The 22,199-nt window shown below is 38.5% G+C and overlaps 1 protein-coding gene across 2 annotated transcripts in view; it reads left to right on the forward strand.

Annotated features, from left to right (window-relative positions):
* The window catches only part of GREB1 (growth regulating estrogen receptor binding 1), a 63,237-nt gene that overhangs the window by 20,835 nt on the left and 20,203 nt on the right, over positions 1 to 22,199 (forward strand). The window contains exons 6-20 of one of the 2 annotated variants that reach the window (XM_087946699.1): positions 3,908 to 4,021; positions 6,132 to 6,254; positions 7,554 to 7,694; positions 7,849 to 8,034; positions 8,995 to 9,345; positions 9,517 to 9,624; positions 11,491 to 11,619; positions 12,410 to 12,535; positions 12,711 to 12,908; positions 12,990 to 13,170; positions 15,104 to 15,296; positions 17,709 to 17,845; positions 18,659 to 18,998; positions 19,671 to 19,786; positions 21,502 to 21,704. In XM_087946699.1, the coding sequence (XP_087802825.1) occupies positions 3,908 to 4,021; positions 6,132 to 6,254; positions 7,554 to 7,694; positions 7,849 to 8,034; positions 8,995 to 9,345; positions 9,517 to 9,624; positions 11,491 to 11,619; positions 12,410 to 12,535; positions 12,711 to 12,908; positions 12,990 to 13,170; positions 15,104 to 15,296; positions 17,709 to 17,845; positions 18,659 to 18,998; positions 19,671 to 19,786; positions 21,502 to 21,704 (2,646 nt within the window). The remainder of the gene's footprint in view (positions 1 to 3,907; positions 4,022 to 6,131; positions 6,255 to 7,553; positions 7,695 to 7,848; positions 8,035 to 8,994; positions 9,346 to 9,516; positions 9,625 to 11,490; positions 11,620 to 12,409; positions 12,536 to 12,710; positions 12,909 to 12,989; positions 13,171 to 15,103; positions 15,297 to 17,708; positions 17,846 to 18,658; positions 18,999 to 19,670; positions 19,787 to 21,501; positions 21,705 to 22,199) is intronic. The other variant, XM_026674305.2, reaches the window with a different exon arrangement.

Genomic DNA, 22,199 nt, shown 5'->3' on the forward strand with positions numbered 1-22,199 from the left:
ATTTCAATTCTTAAAATAACATTTAAGGATTTATTCAGTCTTCAGAAAAGTCTCCTGCCCTTGTAGGAGGTGCTTTCTTAGGTGACTAAAACAATTCTTGTTCACTCAGAGGTAAACCTCGTAAAATTCAATGTGACCTTCTCACAAAATTATCATGCTTCACTAAAGTATGATATTTAGACTTCATTACACCAATTGTGTTAAAGTTCAGAGAGTTGATTAAATCAAATAACACTTTTCCTGTTTAGTAGTTTTTTTGAGAAAATTATAAATATGAGAAAGTGCATGGTACACTTGCTTATTTATAGAAAGAGTATGATATTAAAAAAAGAAATAGTCTGCATCACTGTGGAATTAATGTTTGGTACTAAATGCAATAAAAACAGCATATAAAAGAAGTGGAAACATCTGTGAGAATAAATTGGTTGCTTAGTGAATGATTAACATTGGATAGAGAATGAACAAGAATGTTGGATATGCTCTTGGTTGTTTAATGTATTTACTAATAAAAAGTGGTGTTGTTAAAAGTTTATTGACTGGGTATATAAATGTTTATTTACCTTTGTGGGCAAATTCTGAATACGTTGCCTGAGAAACCTAATGATTTTCAGTGAAATATAATTGTGTAATGCTGGAAGGAGTATGAATCTGAATCTGAGTAAACATAAAAAGTAAGTTAAATGCAGCATGAATGGATTATTAAGAAGATGCATTTTAAAACAAAAATGAGGACTAAAGCATGAAGCTTGGATTGAATGCAAAAGTGAATCATTAACATGGAAGAAACACATTAGTGATAGAATGGATGAGGGTAGAAAAAGAAAATAAATATGGAGGAAGAGTGAAAAGGCTGAGGGAAAAAAATCTAGAAAAAATAACTAAATCATCCCTTATAGAAGAGAGGTATGAGAAAATTAAAGAACAAGAGACAATATTTGAATCATGTACCAGACTGATGGAAACTAGAACATTTTTTGAAGCTAGAGAAATATAGAAACGTAGCCAAGTACGATGAATGGTGTAGTATAGATTTAGCTACATTTCTCTTACCTGTCTCTTATTTCACACTTTTAATTCTGTGGCTTATTGTTTCTCACATCTGTGATTTGTATAATATTTTTACCCTGAAAGGGAATGTGGCAAGTAATTATAATAATAAAAAAACCCTGAAGTTAAATATTAAAGATGGCTAAAATTAACCAAACTAACAATTACTCTTATAAAACAAAATAATTTCCCATCTGTGGTTGTGGCCGTTTTAAAAATCTTTTTAGCAGTTTTATTGTAATTTCTTTGCTCGTTGTGAGACTCTCAGAGTTGTTGGGAATCAGCTGGCATACAGGTTTAATAAAATATTATTATTAACTAGCAGATTATTATTGCTAATATAAGAAGGAAGATATCTTTTGCTACTTTTCTGAGTTGGCTGGAGCAATGAACATTTCTCAAAGCTTCTAAAACAAGGGTGTCAAACTCGATTTCATTGAAGGCCACATCAGGATTGTATTTTACCTCGGAGGGCCAGAGTGGGCGTGGCCAGAGTGGGTGTGGCCAGCTCGACATCACTCGTGTCAGGGGTGCCTGTGGTGGCCCGAGCCCTCTGCCAGAGAAAACAGGCTCCTGAGCTCCATTTTCGGCTGCAACGGCCTCCTGTAAGTAACCCTCTACCAATGAAAACAGAGCTCAAGAGGGCTGTGTGCAGCCCACCCGAGTTCTGTTTTTGCTGGCAGAGGCACCGCAGGCCAGTCTTTTGCCATTTCCAGGGTGGCCCTGCAGGCCAGATCTAATCACCCCATGGGCCAGATCTGGCCCCCGGGCCTTCAGTTTGACACCCCTGCTCTAAAACATGAAGGAGAAAGTGCCATACGTTATATTGAAGACTTAGTTATATACTCAAGTTCTTTAGCTATATGGGCATATAATAATGGTTCCCTCAGACAACTCACATTTCTTAGATGCCCCTAGCTTTTAATCTGGAACTCTGAATGTCTGTTTAACAGATACAACTCTGATGAATTTAGTACAAATGCACTATTGCATATTTAAAAGGATATGTTAAACACATTTTTCATCCATTCAGCTGTATAACTTGATGGGGTCTATGACAACTCACCATGGCCAATTCACCACGGCCAACTTGCCATGGCCAACTTGCCACGGGACAATTCAATGCGGGATCAATTCCTTTTATTATTCATCAAAGTATTACAAAAGCTGGTAGTCATAAGGAAAGATTTCCTTTGATACAAGAGATAAAATAATTTTGACAAAAACATGGTCAACAAAAATAAAAGGAGCTAAATAAACAAATAAAAATATTTTATTTCAAAATATTCCTATTAAATTGGAGAAAGGCGTTTTCAAGAATCAAAACCAACTAATGTCAAAATTGATATGGCAGAGAAAGAGGCTAAGAATTAAGCTGAAAGTTATGCAAGACACTAAAGAAAAAGGAGGATTTGGCTTGCCTGAATGGGAGTTATATTATTATGCGGCAATTCTAACATGGATAAAAGAATGGATTACGTTGAGGAATAAAAGACTGTTAAAATTAGAAGGCCATGATATTCAAGTGGGCTGGCATACCTTCTTATGGTACGAAAAAGGTACAGCACATAAATATTTTCAGAGACACTAGTTAAGACAGGCACTGTTAATAGTTTCGAACAAAATCAAATATCAAAATTACATGAAAACACTTATTTGGCTTTCCACACTAGAAGCATTTATGCACCCAAATTCGATAAATATGGAGAAAATCGTAACATATAGAGACATACTGAATGAATAGGGAGAACTGAAAACTAGATTAGAACTGGTAGCACAAGGAGTGAATGTAGAATGGTGGTCTTACTTACAGGACAGGAAATCATGGGGCATTAATAAAGAGTTAACAATTCTGGATAAGCTTCTGTTAGAGACCAATGATAAATTAATAAAAGTACTATATAGGTATTTATTAGAATACAAACTGGAGGAAGAACATGTAAAATAAATAATGGTGGTATGGGCAAATTTTTTTGGTTATAATATTGAATTGGCTAAATGGCAAAAGCTTTGGACCACCAATAAGAAAATAACATTGGTCACGGCATATAAGGAAAACTTTTATAAGATGTTTTACAGGTGGCATCTTCCACCAGCAAGGCTTTCCAAAATGTTTAAAAGTCTATCTCCAAATTGTTGGAAATGCAAAGATGTATCAGGCACATTTTTTCACATGTGGTGGACCTGCAATGCCGCAAAAAAAAAATAAAAAAAATATTGGAGATTAATCCAGACATGGGTGGAACAAATGGTGGGAGAGTATATTCTATTTAAGCTGGAATTTTTTCTCCTAAGAATAATATCAGAAGGATATAGGAAGGATTTAATTTATCTAATAGTACATGTGTTGACAGCGGCTAGAATAATATATGCTCAATATTGGAAGAAGGAAGACATATTGCCAGAAACAGAGGTAATAAGGAAAATTATGGCCTATGCAGTATCAGACAGGTTAACTCTAGAATTAAAAAATAAGGGGAAATTTGAGTACTATGAAACATGGAATAATTTTTATCAGTGGTTGCATAGAAGAAGGCAAGGTCGGAACATAAGTAAATATGATGATTAGAATAATTAGTAAAAAATGTATCAAAAAAGAGGATTGTAAATGGTGAAGTCAAATTTATATACGTATAACAATTGTAATGCCAGAACGGCTACACCATGTTGTATTCTTATAATTAAAATAAAATAAATAAATAGGAAATTTTAAAAAAAGGAGCTAAGTGAATCCCGTGGTAAGTTGACAGCAGCAAATTGGCCATGGCAAGTTGGCTGTGGTGAGAACTTCTCCCTTTCTGACTCGATGTATGAAAAGCACTACCCTGCTGACTGTTTTCTTTCCTTCATATTGACACAGCTCCTGAGCATCTCCCATCAGCTGCTTGCCATCCAGCCTACAATGGGAAAGACTCCGCCAATCAACTCTCACTAAAAAGCAATTTACCTTCCATGACAAAACCATCAGCATTAGGTATCTTATTTTGTTTGTGCAGTAACATGCTTGTGTATTCCAGGCACTGGAATTGTGTTAAGGCTAAACCAAGTGTGGACTTGCATTCACACAGTGGAATTTAGCCTTGCTATTGGAAGACGAGGAAAAGCTATTTCTTCACCAGGGTCTTTTTCACCAGGAGACAAATACCATTGGACTTAGTATATAGGTACTGTTATATAAAAATGATTCTGGTAGCCATCTGTTTTCAAGCACAGTTCAAGGGGAGCTTGCTTTTAAGGCCATTGAAGCCAGGGGGCTAGAAGTATTGTCTTCAGAGTATAAACCTGCCAGTATATGCAAAATTTCTCCTCTGGGTCTGCCTGAAGAGAAGCAAGTATTGATGTGAGATAGGAGCTTCCTGGTAAAAAAAAATGGCCCACTATGGCTTTCAAAAAGTTTATTTCGCACTTGCTTTCATGACTTTTGGCATCAATGCAAAAGCTTTTTCTTACTGTACTTGTACTGTACTGTCTCTCCCTCCACATATGCATAGGTCTATGTACATGAGTATTTGCAGGACTGCCTCTCCTTGAAGGTGTATGTCCCTCCTGCTAGTTTAGATAGGGTGAGCGTGTTTCAGGTCCCCCCCCCCCTTAGATGTTGTTACCTGATAGGACTTTGGAGGTGCACCTTCTTGGTGGCTTCCCTAGGCCTTTGAAATAGTCTTCCACTGAGGAATTCCTACCCCTTTAGCTTTCTTTATGGCTGTGAAGACATGGCTTTTTTCCCAAGCATTGGGCTAGGCTGGGGACTTGAGCTGTGAGAAAGTTTGGTCCAATGCTGAAGAGAAAGGTACCTTTGTTTTTAACTATGTTTTAAGTATTATTGTGAGCTGCCTAGTGTCATTGTATGAGATAGGCAACCATATAGGTCAGGGGTATCAAACTCTATTTCATTGAGGGCTGCATCAGGGTTGTGTTTGATTTCGGGGGCCAGGGTGAGCGTGGGCAGCTTGACATCATTCGTATCGGGGACACCTGTGGCCCAGGCACTTTCCCAGCAAAAACAGGCTCCCGAGCTCCGTTTTCAGCTGGGACAGCCTCCTGCAACCCTCTGCCAGCAAAGAGAGCTCAGGAGGCACCACGGGCCAGTCCTTCGCTATTTCCAGGGCTCCCATGTGGGCTGAATCTAAGTATTCCGTGGACCGGATCTGGTTCCCAGGCCTTGGGTTTGACAACCCTGATATAGGTCCTGGAAACAAATGAATTAATGAAAAAATTGCTGTACACTGTAAAAAAAGAAAGAAACAATAGACAATGTAAGGTCAGTATATTCAAATGTGAAGCGCAAATATTAAAACTGCTCATCCTATATTCATGTTGGCAGTAGGATTTGCCAAGGAGTTAATATCATGTAACTAACTCAGAAGTTTCTAAAAATTTGCTACTCAACTATTAAAATAATTCTCACCGCCTTTGATTTTTATTTTCTTTTGGGAGATGGTAGGGAGGGAGGTGGTTTCTAATTCTAGCCTATATTCCTGGGATTTCCTGTCTTCCAAATCCTGCAAATCCAACTAAAAAAAAGTCCAAGGCATATTAAGACAATATATAGCAGGGCCATTTTTACCAGAAAGCTCTATTTTATTTCTTTGCCTGTTCAGCCGTAGGTGCAAACAAAACTTTGGTTTTTTTGAAAACTCGTCTCGGAGCATTTACTCTTGAGCAAAAGGTTTTATGGAAACTTGTTGTTTCTAAAATATCATGTGAACTTTTCTGGCTTTTCTCTGTGAATTTGCTAGAGAAAGGCAAATGAAGTACTAGATGAAGTACAATATAAGTAGTGTATGCTGCCCTCATGAGGAAAAGCTGTGAAATTGTATAATACAATCACTGCAGAATTTTAACATCTTCTAGTTCTAATATATGTTTGTAAATGGTCTTTTCTCTCTAGTATTTAAACTGTTTAAAATTGCTTAATAGTCTGTTGAATTGATATTGATTTTGTCTTTAATGTACCATTGTTTTTTTTATACACTCTCTCGTGCTTGTTGCAAAGGAGCCAAGTGGTTTTTAAAGTATGACATGCAAATGTGCTTTCAGCAAGGAAACAAAGAATTAGTTTTGGTATTCTTATTGTTATCTAGGCACTTTACCAAACCCAGGACCTCCCAAAAAACGCCACAAAGGGTGGTCACCAGAGTCTCCCTCCTCCAATGAAGCTTGGAATATGCAGTCCAACTCACAAATCCCAACTAGAAATAAAAATGGTAATCAAAGATATATATTTTAGGGTTAAGATTCTACTACATAGCCTCTTATTGGATGCCTGTTTGAAAATTAGCAAATTGTTCTGTATAACTTCTTTACAAACCTTTTCTTATATCATAGGCTGTGTCTACTACTATATAGTCTCTGAATGTGGATGAATAAAGATAGGAGTACCCATGTTGTTGAGTTGAGTTCACTGAATTCACTCTGCAGTCCTTAGCAGAAAAATGCATTATGTATTCATTGATTCTTAAAGCTGAGCAAATGTCAGACTTTATTACAGGTAGTCCTCTACTTACAATCATTCATTGAGTGACTATTCAAAGTTAACAAAAGTAGTAAAAAAAGTGACTTTTGACTGTTGCAATGTCCACATAGTCATGTGATCATGATCTGGGCACTTGACAACCAGCGATCACATGATCACCAATTGCATCCTTTCCGTCCAGCTTCCAACATGCACTACCAATAAGGAAGCCAGCAGGAAAAAAAATTTGCAAGTCAGTCACATGACCACACCACTTAACAATGAATTTTCCTATCTCAGTGGTGGTTGTAAGTCGAGGACCACCCATAAATGATATCTCGGGTAATTATCAGACTGTCCCAGGCATTATCATATGTGATTTTTTAAAACAAGTTATTAAGAAATTCTTATTAATTAGTAAAATAATGTAATCATATTTAAAATACATCAACTTTGTCTGCTCCTTGTAGTTGTTTCTCATCTTCTATTGGGATAGAGGCTGAAGATGAATGAATGCTATGTTAGGACTTGAGACCAGAGGCTGGATAGCAATAGCAATAGCACATAGACTTATATACTACTTCACAGTGCTTTAGAGCCCTCTCTAAGCAGTTTACAGAGTCAGCATATTGCCCCCAACAATCTGGGTCCTCATTTTACCCACCGCAGAAGGATAGAAGGCTGAATCAACTTTGAGCCTGGTGAGATTTGAACTGCCAAACTGCAGTCAGCCGGCAGTTGGCAGAAGCAGCCTGCAATAACTTAACCATTGTGCCACCATGGCTCAATAGAAGCAATATGGAATTGGTTGCCTGAGATTTAAGAACAGAAGGAATGTAGTAGAGACAGGAGAGAAAAGAGATTACTTAGGATAAAAGCTAGTGACAAAGGCCTTAATTCCGTGTCCTCAATGTGTGTGGGAACTGCATCTTCCCAGATGATTCTAGTGCATGAATTCTGGAAAAGTTAAAATACGTTATCTTTCCTCTCCTTGCTGTTTTGTTTTGTTTTTTGCCTCTTCTTTTAAATCAAAGTTTAAACTGATTTTCAGATGGAGGAGGAGGCCTCTCCTGTTTACCTCATGCTACTTTGGTAGGACCAGCATCTTCTCCAATAGTGGCTTCTGGGGAACCAGTTTCGGTTCCTGAAAATTTGCTTAAAATATATAAAGCAAAACCAGTCATATTTAAAGGTAAAAACAATTATATGAAAAGACCAACATCTTTAATGCAAATATATATGGGTTGGTTTTTTTTTATTTTATTTTAAAAAAACACTTTGTAACACATTTATGCCTCTTTATATTGTGCACTTGGGATCCACTTTGTTATGTTTTGCTTCAACAGGGCATGGGAACTTCCCTTACCTTTGTGGGAACCTTAATGATGTCATAGTGAGCCCTCTTTTGTATACATGTTATAAGAATGCACAGTCTCTGTCTAGGTCTTATGAACAATATGGAGCCTCCACTGTACAGCCAATTTCAGAGGAAATGCAGCTCTTGTTAACAGTCTACTACCTTGTTCAGCTTGGTGAGTTTATTCAATCAACATCCTATTTCAGATGTTCTTAGAACTGTCAGTTCAAATCGTTATTGAAAAGGTGATTTCATAAACTGGAATAAAAATATTTTTATTATTTTAGTTAGGTGCACATATAATGAGTAGCTCCAGTAAATGTGACAGCCACCCTGTGCATGTACACTGATTGAATCCCTCATCATTTCCTTTGATTTCCTGTCTTCTGCATGCATAATATTTTGCTTTAAAGTGTTGTGAAAAAATGTAATTGATGGACTATAATTGCATATTGCAAAAATTTAGTGGAATTTCCTTTCTTAAGAGAAAAAAAATTCTGGAAAAAAAATGTGGCCATGGAGATTCTCAATCATCCAAGTCATGGTTATCCCATAGGTGCTTTTTTCCAAAAGGCAACTGGACTTCCTTGGCCTTTTCCTTTGAAAACATTTAGCTTCTCATCCAATAAGCTTCCTCAGTCTGGGAAAATATAGGGAAAAGTTATTTAATCAGCTTGGAGGATTTACAAAGTTCAAATGTTAGTAGAGAACTAATTTGTACACTAATATATGTGCTTCATTTATTGTGTATTATATAAAAAGTATCATTTCAAGGTGAGACTAAAATAATCTTTTTATAACAAAAGTGCTGAAGGTGAGTCTTGAAATAACGGCTCCTATAATTTCTGGAGATAAACAAGAAGTGTTTTCTCCAATGGTAAATGTTCAAATTAAAAATTTCAGTAATGCATTTATATTGCACATAAATTTATTTATCCTTTTGCATGAGCAGTTTCTTTGTGTGTCTAATTAATTCATCTATCATGGATGTAATTTTAAGATTGTCAGTATCTTGACTATATATAAAAACTACAGCAATCGGAATGTAACCGGAGGAGAAGTGAGTAGCTTTGATAGCAGATGGATCCCTCTTGTTCATTATCTTTTTTTGCTTTTCTGATTTTTTTTCCCCTAGCTTCAGACCAGGTACCTTTGATGGAGGATTTGGAACAGATCTTCATGCGTTCATGGCGGGAGATGTACCTCTCTGAAATCCGTCAGTATCAGCAGGCCATTCCCCAAGCTTTTCCTCACATTCCTGGCCCCATTGCCCCGGTCACATCTGCTCAGCTCCCCTGGTTAGCAGGCCTGGCAGCCAGCTCATGCAATGACAGTGTCCACATCATTGAGTGCAGCTATTCGTTGGCTGAAGGACTTTCAGAAATGTTTAAGATGCTCCTTGAAGGAAAGCTGGCAAAGACCAACTATGTGGTGATCATCTGTGCTTGTAGAAACAGAACCATAGACTCTTGCATTGTGGTTACAGGTGAGCAAGCATGAAACGTGAGCGTTGTTGTTTTTTCCCCCCTCCCTTCAGAGACCAGTGAAATGCTTACTTTGTCCTTACTTTGGCAATGAATAAGGCACACACATGGAAATAACTCTTCCTATATTCCTTCTTCTTTTCTTTTACTTTACATATAACCGCTCCGATCAGAGAACTTCATCTACATTGCCATCAAGCTATGCAAAGCAGCCTGCTTCAAGTGCATTCTGTCTTCTTGCCTTGAATTTCAATGTTTGTCCTCTATCTCGATAAAAATAGGTATGACCTTTGAACAGTAGCTGTGGAGGGATTCCATCCCTATTACCTTGGTTATGGATACATAGGCCGATCTACACACAATATCAAATTTTTCTATTTTAGATAAATGTAATCCTACAAGAATATCCTGTTTATCTCTTACAGTTGCCTGGTGTTCTCCTATAGCTGCCCCTGCAGGCTCTTGCTACTTTCAACAAATGATGTCGTGTAGCATTATGGTTCAAGCTCTGTCTCTTATTGTTAGAGGCATATGCAGTGTCACAATATACAGAGAAAATGGACAGGGCTTGTATTATCACATGCTTGCATCAGAGTTCCCCTTGCTTATCTCCCCACACCCCCAGGCATTGGTGCTCTCATAAAAAGGCCTTGGAAGCATTTAAGCTTAGCAGACAATAGAGTAGATTTTCATCATATACATGATGCAAAATACTGTACATCAACTACTGGCTTTTTATTAAAAGAACCACATTAAGGCTCTTGGTTGTGTTTCTTTTTTGGATAATTTGTCATGTTGTGAAATCTCATTAAGATACATGCTAATAAATGTGACATATTTGATGGCTTGGTCATAAAATGAATTATTGACTGAGCATTCACTTTGTACGATTAGCATAGCCAGAAGGCCATGCTATACACATCACATACCTGAACATTAGAGGTCTTCCAAGGCAGAAATTTTATCATGTCATCTTCTGGCTGCATTCATAATATTTTATGAGATTCCAGACAATGTTATTTATGATCCTTCTTTGTTTTTCTCTGTAACTTCTGTCTTTTTCTTTCTTTCTTTCTTTCTTGGGTAAAATCTCTTAAAGAAAGGAAGATGCACCTTTTCATCCAGGTTTTGGGTCTTTATATGATTTGCTGCTTGTTGATTTGTATATGTTTGGCTTTCATAACATTATTTATTGTATTCTCTAGATTTTTAAAAAATATGCTTTTTTCCAAAGAATGCTGTAAATACAATAAATAAATCATTCTTGCCAGATGCTGCATACTAATATCCCTCCATCTAGTTGCATTTATTTATTTATTAAATAGATATGCCACCCATCTCACTGTCAAGTGACTGGGTGGCTTAAAACATCATGAAAAGGTTCAAACTTTCAAACATTAAATATTAAATAGACAGAAGTTAAATAAGTTAAAACCAGAATACTCTGAAGTGGAGCCTGGGATCTTGTTTTTAATTATATGCTTAGATAATTATTATATAATTTGGGCAAATGCAGTTATTCAAGCTTAACAATAAATTTCCTTTATAACACAGGACTAAATAAACGGCATTTCTTTATATTCACCAAAGAAGACAGTTTTTTTCTGCAGAAATTAGATCCTAGGCTCATTTTTGGAAGTGTTAAAATTGGTTCAGGAACAGAGCAAACTGAGCAACACCATGAAGTAAAATATTTTTGTAAATGTACTGTTCCAAAATTAAAGTGCAGATCTAAAGGTTCTTTTTTGCTTTGGCCCTGACCAGCATAGATACTGTTGATCCAAATGTTAGTGAGAAAAAGAGCTGGATCATTATCTGCAATATATTCTGCCTTTACTTCTTGGAACCTTCATATTTCTGGTTTCTAGGTAGTCTGTATTCCAATATCAACCATTTCCAGATCTACTTATCATCTGCATTTTTTCCACATTTTATTAGTTTTTTTATTCTCCAAACTAGTATCCCTCCAGTGCTTTGGACTACAATTTTGATTCCTCCATATGAAAATATGGAGGTTATTCTCAGATCTGGAGGATTTCTGGCTGCAGAAGGATACATCATGTTCTTCGATCTGAGAAAAATAATCCTGCCTTTGATTTAGTGGAATTGTGATTAAGAGGTTTCTCTTCCCTTGTTTTATCTTGTAGGGAAATATCAAGCAAGAATACTCTCTGAAAGCATGCTCACTCCAGCAGAATATCAGAAAGAAGTTAGCTACGAGATAGTTACTGGGAAAGGAGAAGTTCTTGGAACATTTTTCAGTTCTCTCTGCCCAGGTAAGCCATGGGACCTTTACAGTGTGTTTGCAGGTGGGTTTTTTTTTCATGGTTAAAAAGCAAGTGTGTTAAGAAAGAACAAAAGTAGATCTGGGGCCCTAATTGCTTGGCATTTTTTCACACTTCCTATTACCTGGTTGCAGAGGACTGGCCAAGACAACGTATAGCAGTGGGTTGTGGCACATACAAGTTTAAATTTTGTAAGAACTGCAAGTTTAAGGCCAGTGGTGAGAAATGTCAGATTCCTATTCAGTTCTTTGGGGTTTTTTCAGTTCACATTAATCTTCCACTTACTGTCAGATAATATTATTTATTTGCCAACTGATAGACAGGTGATAGTAAAATCTGAAAGCCCTTTATTTTTAGTTGCCATTTACAGGGCATCAGATTAAGTGCTAAATAGCTGGTAATATTAAATGCCAAGTTGTCTGTCAAATTAAATTTATGTCTTAAATGGGTGTATTTTCTTTTAAAATTCCTCTCTCCCTCCCTCCCTCCTTCCCTGCTTCCTCCCTTCCAACAATTGTTTGAAGCAATCTGAAAGCATAAAATTAAAAATTAAAATAAAGTGATTTTTTTTCATGCAAAATCCTAAAATAAATCTCTGAATTTCAAATATTATACCCAGATGCACCATTCTGTTATTGTAATCTATAGCATCTTTCTTCCTCAAGAGTTGGAATGTTCCTGAATATCCCATAGCTTTAATGCAACTCTACTATTCCCAAAGCTCTATTACTGATTCATATAGCTTTAACACAAAAGAGTAAGATAATTTTTATTTTGTTAGATGGTGACCTCGATGGTTTGTTGGATAAATATTATCAAGAAAATAGAACCCACATATCATCTTCTCTCTCTGCTTCTGCAAATAAACCAGCAACCCTGGATGTAATTGGAGCAGCTGTGTGTACAAGTATGTGAGGTGTATATGTAACAAATAAATATATATATTTTCATATATTTGTATCCTTCTTATCCTTTTTTTCCAAGAGTCTTGTCATTGAATGTTCATCTCACAATTTAGGAATCTAAGTAAATAAAGAATTACATTTTTTTCTCACCATTTTTTTTGCTTTTTTCCCCACTAGGTTATAACGTTGAGCGGCATCATATCTGCCCTTTCCAGCTCACTGTGGCCCAGAAATTGCTCTCTCATGTTTGCTCCATTGCAGATTCCAGCACTCAAAACCTTGACTTGGGCTCCTTTGAGAAAGTAGATTTCCTGATATGTGTGCCTCCTTCAGAAGTGACATATCAGCAAACCCTCTTCCACCTCTGGCATTCAGGTGCTGATTGGTGTCAATAGGTAGAAAAGAACCACAATGCAAATTCATTTCAGTTTGCTGACACGCAGTATCTTTTTTTAGGTGTGTTATTAGAGCTTGGCTTGGAGAAGGAACACCTGACAAAAGAAAGGGTGGAACAATATGTCGTAAAGCTTGACACCGATGCCCAGTTAAAGTTTAAAGTTTTCTTGCAGAACTCTTTGCAGAATCCACACACCCTGTTTATACTCATTCATGACCATGCTCACCAGGATCTTGTAAGGTAAGAAGGGTTGCACTTTTTAGCGAACAACAGTGCTGTTGCTGAGCAGTAGAGAACTACAATACTATGCAAGCATCTTAAATTTACCGTGTTTCCCCGAAAGTACGACCTACTCAGAAAGTAAGTCCTGGCTTGATTTTTACACAAAGAAGCCCTAATCAGGACCCACTCCAGAGTGCATGGGTGGGGATGGAGGGGGTGGAGCTGCCCTACTACTTAACTTTCAGACAGTTGCAGCCAGGCCTTGCACACCCCGACACCTGCCTTGCTGGCCCATTTCTTCTGCAACCGGCAAGGCTTTCCTGAAGGCCTCTGTAGCTGATAACAGAGCTCCAGATCGATCTGGAGCTCTGTTATGGGCTGCAGAGGCTTTCAGGAAAGCCATGCTGGCCTTGCCTGCTGAAGAAGTTCCTGAAGGTCTCTGACAGCGAAAAGGAAGCCGGGTGGGGTGGGGTGATGCACACAAGTAAGGTGAGTTCAGTGAACGACATCCTCCCCCGAAAATAAGACCTGGTGCCTTTTTTGATGGCAAAAAAATAAATAAAGACAAGGTCTTAGTTTGGGGGAAACACAGGTATCAATAAATATTCTTTCTGCACTGTTTGTATTAGCTCATTTAAAAGCAGCTGGTTCACCCATATAGGTAAATAATATAAAAAAAATAAGCAAGTAGCCAAGCCTTCGTACTTGCTTGATGGCCTTAAGAATTAAAGGTAGCAGGTTTAAGAATCAATTGTTAGAGAATAGAGCTATCATCTCATGTAGAATCTGGTAGCTTTCTGGATGAAGTTGGTATCCTACTACAGGTAATCCTCAACTTATATTCATTTGGTGATCATTTAAAGTTACAAAGGCACTGAAAAAAGTGACTTACAAGCAGTCCTCGCACTTAGAACCGTCACAGCATTCCCATGGTCATTTGATTGAAAATTCAGGCACTTGGCAATCTGCATCTATTTTCAACAGTTGCAGCATTCTAGGATCATGTGATCACTATTTGCAATCTTCCCAGCCATCTTTCAGCAACCCAAGTCAATGGAGAAGCTGAATTTCTTTAACAACCACCTGATTCATTTAACAACTGCAGTGATTCGCTTAACAATTGTGGCAGAAATGTTGTAAAATTGGGTGCGCCTCATTTAATTACCTTACCTACTATCAGAAATTCTGGTTCCAGTTGTGGTCATAAATCAAGGACTACCTATATAGGGCACAGAACATTGAACTGGACTGATCCAGCACTACGTGTGTGTGTGTGTGTGTGTATGTGTGTGTAAGTATATGTATGTATGTATGTATGTATGTATTTATGTAGAGAGAGGGGAGGGGAGAGAGGGAGGTAAAGAGGTGGAGATAGATATATACAGGTAGTTCCAGATTTACAACAGTTCATTTAGTGACTGTTTGAAGTTACAATGACATTGAAAATAGTGACTTATGACTGTTTTTCACACTTTATGACCATTGCAGCATCCTAATGATCATGTGATTTATATTCAGATACTTGACAACTGACTCATATTTATGACAGTTACAGTGTTCAGGAGTCATTTTGCAACCTTGTGCCAAACAAAGTCAACGGAGAACCCAGATTCACTTAACAATCATGTTACTAAATTAACAACTGAAGTGATTCACTTAACCAATGTGGCAAGAAAAGTTGTAAAATGGGACAAATTCACTTAACATAAATTTTGGGCTCAATTGTGGTTTTAAGTTGAGGACTACCTGTAGATATAGATATCAATACATCTACAGTATCTATCTCATAAATAGATAGATCTCATATATAGATATAGACATCATATTTAAATGTGTAAATAACAGATGGACATGCATCTATTTTACTCTCTGTTCATGCAGTGTTTATATTTACTCTGTACTTAACACATAGAATGTCAACCCTTGACTGCACACATTCTCTCTTTTACAGCGCAGTTCATAGCCTATACCCTCACTCAGATCCAGCTGTGGGACTCGTGGACAGACTGCTGAATTGTAGAGAGGTGAAGGAAGCTCCCAACATTGTCACCCTTCATGTGACTTCCTTTCCTTACGCATTGCAGACCCAATACACCCGCATTAGCCCTTACAATGAAATTCACTGGCCTTCGTTATACAACAATGTAAGAAGATAACTTTTGTAAAGATCGCGTGACAGTTTAACAAAGTGGATTTTCTTCCCGGTTCATTCATTCTTAGATTCTCCTATCCCATTTTGCTTACTCCTTTGCATCCGGGGTACGCAATAGGGCTGTGCAAAACGTTTGGAATAAATCTGCTCAAAGTGGGTTAATGTGAGCAGACCCCAACTGTTGAGGCAAAAGGTTCTGCTTCAAAAGTTTTTCCAGGTTGTCGCTGCACATTGCACATGTATGCAAGCTTCAGTTTGCCAGTAGTCACTGTGACAATGTTCCCTATACATACCAGGGGTGTCAAACTCAAGGCCTGCGGGGCCACATCTGGCCCACAGAGTGCTTAAGTAGATCTGGTCTGTGGGGCTACCCTGGCCTCTGCCAGCAAAAACGGAGATCGGGAGGACCGTGCTGGGCGCTTGCCTTCTGCCTAGGGCTCTGGTCAGCTTGCACCACTTGCCTGGGGGTCCTCTGTGTGACCTAAGAGGGATGGTGAGGCTCCTCTGGAGGACAAGGGTTTGGCCCCCTCCCTGGTCTCTCCTTCCTCTGGTGGAGAGAATGGATCCCCCCAGCCCCACTTGGGCCACCACAGCTGACATGAGTGACGTTGAGCTGGCCATGCCCACCTTGGCCATGCCCACTTGGCCCCCCGAGGTCAAACACAACACTGATGTGGCCCTCAATGACACCCCTGATGCATACATATATAATAGGGGAAACCCTTTTGGGAAAAGTATATTTTTATGCCATCACTACCAAACAGGGAGATCTTGGTCTCATCACTCCAAATAACACTGTCCCATTGTTCTTCTGTCCGGGTAATATGGGTTTTAGCCCAGTTTAGTCTTTTCAACCTTTGTTTGAGAGATGAAAGTGGCTTTTTTCATGGAATTTTAGGCCAAATTCCTGCAGTCTGCACAGAACAGTCCTTGCACTCAACATCACATTACATTGCGCCATTTCATCTTGTATACACCCAGATGATTTTCTTCTATCACGTAGGCACAGTTTCTTAATTCTTCTATCATCACTTGCTGTTGTGCACCTTTTCCTCTCTTTTCCAGTGTGGTTTTGTAGTGACCAAGTCTCCTTATACCTCTTCAAAAACTTAGAAACGCCACCTTTGGTTAAGTTTCCACCAATTTTTCTTCTAATTTCTTTATAACCGTAGCCTTGTTCACTTAATAATACTATTCTACATTGTTTTCTGGACCAGTCAATTCTTTGCACCATTACTTAAATTGTATTACATTTTACAAGCTCACCAAAAACCCCAACCAACTTGATAGCGATCACATAAAACAGTGACAAATAAATATCCTCCTCTCAGCTTCAATACATGACATCAAAAACTGAATCCTACTGTGATCTGATTGGCTCATTTCCAAAACAAGATGACACCTGATTAGCTCTCTAAACACTCATGCTCATTGGCTGCAATCAGATGAAAGAAAGCTACCTGATATCAACCTAAGCAAGCTTCCTAGAATACAGATAATTGAACAAACTTTGTTGCATTACATTCTTGATTAAATTATCTTTCCATTGATGTATAATTTTATGGTACTACTCCAGAGGTGGTATTCAGTAGGTTCTGACCGGTTCTGGAGAACCAGTAGCGGAATTTTAGAGTAGTTTGGAGAACCGGCAAACACCACCTCTGACTGGAGATTTTACAGTATCCTTCCCCTGTCACGCCCACCAAGCCACGCCCACAGAACTGGTAGTAAAAAAATTTGAATCCCACCACTGCACTACTCCCCCCAAAAGTAGTGTTATTAGCCATCAAACCTCAAAAACACACTTTTCCCAAAAGGTTTCCACAATTTTGGCCACTACTGTACATATGCAAACCATTCGGGAAAGCTCTTGAAGGGTACACAGTGAGCCTTCCAGAGGCTATGGCTGCTTTAAGACCTTGAGGAGAGGTGCTTTATTTGTAACAATATGATTTGCCAAGTTCTCTTTCATATACTTGTGCAGAAACCTAACAATCAGCCATATTTTCAGGCAAAAGTCCACACCTTACTGTTCTGTTGTTTATTTTTGCCTTTATTTCAGAAGTGAAGTGGATGGGGTAAAGACATAGTCTATGTTTGATTTGAAAAAAAATCAATTAATTTATTTCATTGAACATCAGTAATAGGGCCACAGTTAATACATATTAATACAATTTTCCATTTATTACATTAACATTAACAATTCAGTTGCAACTTTGGGAAAATCTAAAGAAGATTTGAACTGGGGTGGTGGTGGAACTTGTGTTTGTGCATGCATAAATATATTTGTGGTCATGTGGTCATTTGTTTCTAAAGCTATTGCACGATTAACTAAAGGCCTGAATAGTTATGATAGTAATGATCACAAATGACTCAATACTGTAATTCATCTCATTTATTCTAGGGCATGGACTTATATCATGAAAACAAGAAGTATTATGGATTGCATGAATTCATTGAATCCACACTTTCCGGACACAGTCTTCCATTGCTTCGTTATGACAGCTCTTTTGAAGCAATGGTCATGGCTTTGGGGAAAAGGTAGAGTGAATGCTGTTTAATCATGTTTAGCATTAAGCAGAGTTTGGAACTGCAACATTCCTTCAAACTGAAGGTTGGGTTTTTGTTATTGGCTTTTATTTTTTAAAGAATAATATTCTTTTAGACTTACATATTTCCATATACCTGAAGCTTCCCTCAAATATACAAAAAACCTTATTTTCTCTCTGGGTCATGATGATAACTGCAGAAAAATTCCATCCTCCATTGATGTTGTATCTTTGTTTCCCATTGGAGTTGACAGAATTCAGCAACATCCAGAGATAGTGGGAGAAGTAATTTGACTTTTGAAGAAGATGTGGTAACTGAGGGTTTTGTGTGTGTGTCTGTTTTTTTAAAATCTATGTAAAGAAAGAGTTCCACAATGTGGTTACAAACATAGGCGAACTCTGAATTATATGTTGTGTGTGTGTGTTGATACAATGTAATGTAAACACAGAATGCCATTTCAATTGCCTGTTATTCCTGGCCATTCTGAGCAATTTTGAATATTTGTATGTATTGATAATTCTCTGTCTGTCTGTCTGTCTGTCTGTCTCTCTCTCTCTCTCTCTCACAGACACACACACACGTACACATATTAATCATATTAATTAGTCATGTTTCACATGTTTTACTGTATTACTGAGGAGACCTAGTTCTCTTGGGTATAGTAGCCAGCTGGGTGACTGGTTTAGTCACTCTTTTCCCGAGACTGGGAATTGAAAAATACCTTGGAAGAAGGCATTGGCAAACCCAGGGTTTAGGTATCTAAAGTATCCTCTTAAGATCATCTTACTTTTTGTTTCCTTTCAGGTTTCCTCGGCTGCATAGTGCAGTGATAAGGACATTTGTTCTTGTCCAGCACTACTCCGCAGCCATGATGGCAGTCTGCGGCTTATCCCAGATGAAAAATTACACCACTGTTGAAACTTTAGAGATCACGCAGAACCTCATCAACTCTTCTCAGCAGTGTCCCAGTGGACATGGGTTGATGGTGGTCTTAAGGATCCCTTGCATGCCATTGGCCACGGTGGCTTATGAACGCCTCAACCATGTGAGGGAAAGGCTTGCTTTGGAAGGCCGTTTTGAAATCATCCTGGGGAATCCCAGCTCCAGAATCAACATAGGGAAGCACTTTGTGGAACAGCTCAAGGTACTTTGTGATGAAAGCTAACGTCTGGTTAATGCAGTCTGTAGGAACAAAAAATATTTACAGGATCCAATCTGGCTCTGCCAAATGGGGCAAAACTCACTTGACAAATTTCTCACTTAGTGACATAAAGTTAGGGCTCAGTGGTAGTCATAAGATGAGGACTACCTGTATGTTTGCGGCCTTGTTATGTACGCATGTATGTGTATATAACATATATGCAGGATAAAATCATCATTCTTATCATAGAATTAAAAAAATAGGAATAACAACACCAGCAATATTTAAGTTCATGTGCCAGATGACCTCAACCACTACGTAAAGTATGCTAACACTTTAATACTGTCTTTCACCCTGTTATAAATGAAGGCCGAAACTGATTGATAGGAACATGACCAAAGTATTCTATATGCCCTCAGTTGAGCTGAGATCTAGAGCAGAAATTTATTTATTTATTTGCTTACTTTACTTACTTACTTATATCTCACCTTTTTATTTTTATACTTATATATTAAACTCAAGGCAGCAAACATACCTCCTCCTCCTCCTCCTCACAACAATAACCCTGTGAGATGGGTTAGGCTGAGAGGGAGTGACTGGCTCCAACATTTAACTTTGTTTCCCCCTTGATTGGCTGGATATGTTCTAATTAGTTGCCTTAAATATGACTGACAGAACTGGCAGAAAATTGAAGATGCTGATTGGAAACCCCAGACGTATTTGGAACTGGAGGGTCTACCTTGCATTTTGATTTTCAGTGGAATGGATCCTCAAGGAGAATCCCTGCCAAGGTAATGAGTGTTATTAAAAACAAACCTCTCCATCCCCCCCAAAAAACAACCCAACCACGAAATAACAGCTTAGAAGCTTGTATTGCCGATCTTTTCTTATTTTCACAATAGTAATATGAAAATTACTGCATCTTACAGTCCCTTTTCAACAACTTGTGCTTGCATTCTAAGTGCTGGGTATACATTTTAGAATGTCGCTAAACCATTGCAATGTTTTATATTTAATTCTTGGGAAGTCAAGACCCCAAAACCTGACTCCCTTTGTCAGTTGTGTTCACCATGCTCACTGGCACAAAGTAGCTCACTGTACCCATAGGAGCAGAAGGACTGGAACATAGTGCCTTTGTTCAATCAAATAATTCAACAGAATATCATACGTGATGGCATCAAAAATCACCAGGTGCCCTCTGAAGGATCACTGGAAGGAGGGATATTCTTCAACTCTTGGCAAATATTAAATAGCTAGAAAATAGGGATCTGAACCAAGTTGGTGCTTTGGATCTGATATATGTGTGCTTGCTCTATGCAGACTCTTAACAATTACAGCAAGTAACCTCATGCTGAATCTGAACCATCTTTCCTGTTTTGGGCCAAATATTTGCACATCCGTATTAGGAAAAAATATGTTGGAAACAGTATCTTTCTTTCTGGAACCTGATATTATCTAGAAACAAATATGAGAATTTCCTATTATTATTTACCAGCAAAAGAGTTGCACTATGAAGGCTCCTCTGTGGTGCACTAGTTAGAGTGCAGTACTACAAGCTACTTTTGCTCCAACCAGCTGCCTACAATTTGGCAGTTCAAATCCCACCAGGCTCAAGGTTGACTCAACCTTCCATCCTTCCGAGGTGGGTAAAATGAGGACCCAAATTGTTGGGGGAAACATGCTGACTTTGTAAACCGCTTAGAGAGGGCTGTAAAGCAGTGATCCCCAACCTTTTGACGCCGCGGCCCGGCACCGCATCAGTTGGCGCCGCGGCGCGTGGTGCACCGCATCAGCTGGCGCCGCCATCTTTTTGATGAAAAAGTGCTTCCGTGACTAAGAAGCCATAAAAAGATGGCGGCGCTACGCTTCCGGTGAGCTTTTCCGGCAGAAATGGCTTTCTACCCAGAAAGCTCACCGGAAGCATTACGCCGCTATCTTTTTATGAAAACATGCTTCCGTGAGCTTTCTACCCGGAAAAGCTCACCGGAAGCACTTTTTCATGAAAAAGATGGCGCCAGCAAGCCGCGGACCGGTAGTTGTTCCGCTGACCGTACCGGTCCGCGGACCGGTGGTTGGGGACCCCTGCTGTAAAGCACTATAAAGTGGTATATAAGTCTAAGTGCTATTGCTATTGCTACTATACATTAGATCAGGAATACCTACCTGTTTGATGACTTTCATGTTTGAGACCTGGTCTTGATGCCACTGTATATCCCAGGCTGAATTTTGGCACAAATTAAGCCCTACTTGTATGCCAAATATCAAGGAAAGGCAATGCATAAATAGTGTTTCACAACCTTAGCAACTTTGAGATGTGTGGATTTAATAAGTCCCGGAACTACAACACCCACAAAGTGGTTGAAATGCAGTTATCTGAAATGCAATTCTCTGTTAACGTATGTTCAGACAAAAAATAGAAAAGGTAGGAGTAGGGTGGTAAATGGAATATTTTTACTTAATATTATGGACATGTTTAATTTGTTCATTCTTTTCCTGTCTATCCAAGATCCTTGAGATACTGTGATCTACGGTTGATAAACTCCTCATGCCTGGTGAGAACAGCTTTGGAGCAAGAACTTGGCTTGGCAGCCTATTTTGTCAATTCTGAAAGTACAGTAGAGAAAGGAGGAACCACAAATGATGTCTTGGAGAGTGACCCAGAAAAACTGAGCAGTACTGATAATGAAGATGAAGAAATAGTAACGGAAGGTAAAGGAACACCCTTTGGACCACAGCATTAAACCAGCCTTCCTCACCCATGGCTTTCCAGTGTATTGGATACAATCCATTTTTAATTGGTAATCCTGCTTCCTGTAGGATTAATCCTATCTTGAGCAGGATCGAAAGCTGACAAGGGCAGAAGCTCCTTGAAATCAATGTAATATTGATAAATTTCAGTCATTGTTTTTGTTGTATTCACTGACTGAAGACAGTTCCCAATCCGGTCCGTGTAGTGTTGTATTCACTGACTGACGACAGTCAGTGAATACAACAGTTTTCTTTTAAAATTTTTTTTTCATATTTGAATATACTTCTGGATCTCTTTGGGAGGAAGAGTGGGGCCTAAATAAATACATATTTCTAACCTCTTTCCTTGCCACAAATCTGCTCCCCTCACCCAGATTTTCCCCTTATGACATACTAAATGCACCTTCCTCCTCCTCTCCCCCTTTCTTTGGTCAGGAAGTATTACAATCTGTGATG

The sequence above is a fragment of the Notechis scutatus genome, chromosome 1, assembly GCF_049901735.1.
Source record: "Notechis scutatus isolate UNSWTSFEM ecotype Mainland chromosome 1, rNotScu1.2, whole genome shotgun sequence".
Lineage (NCBI taxonomy): Eukaryota > Metazoa > Chordata > Lepidosauria > Squamata > Elapidae > Notechis > Notechis scutatus.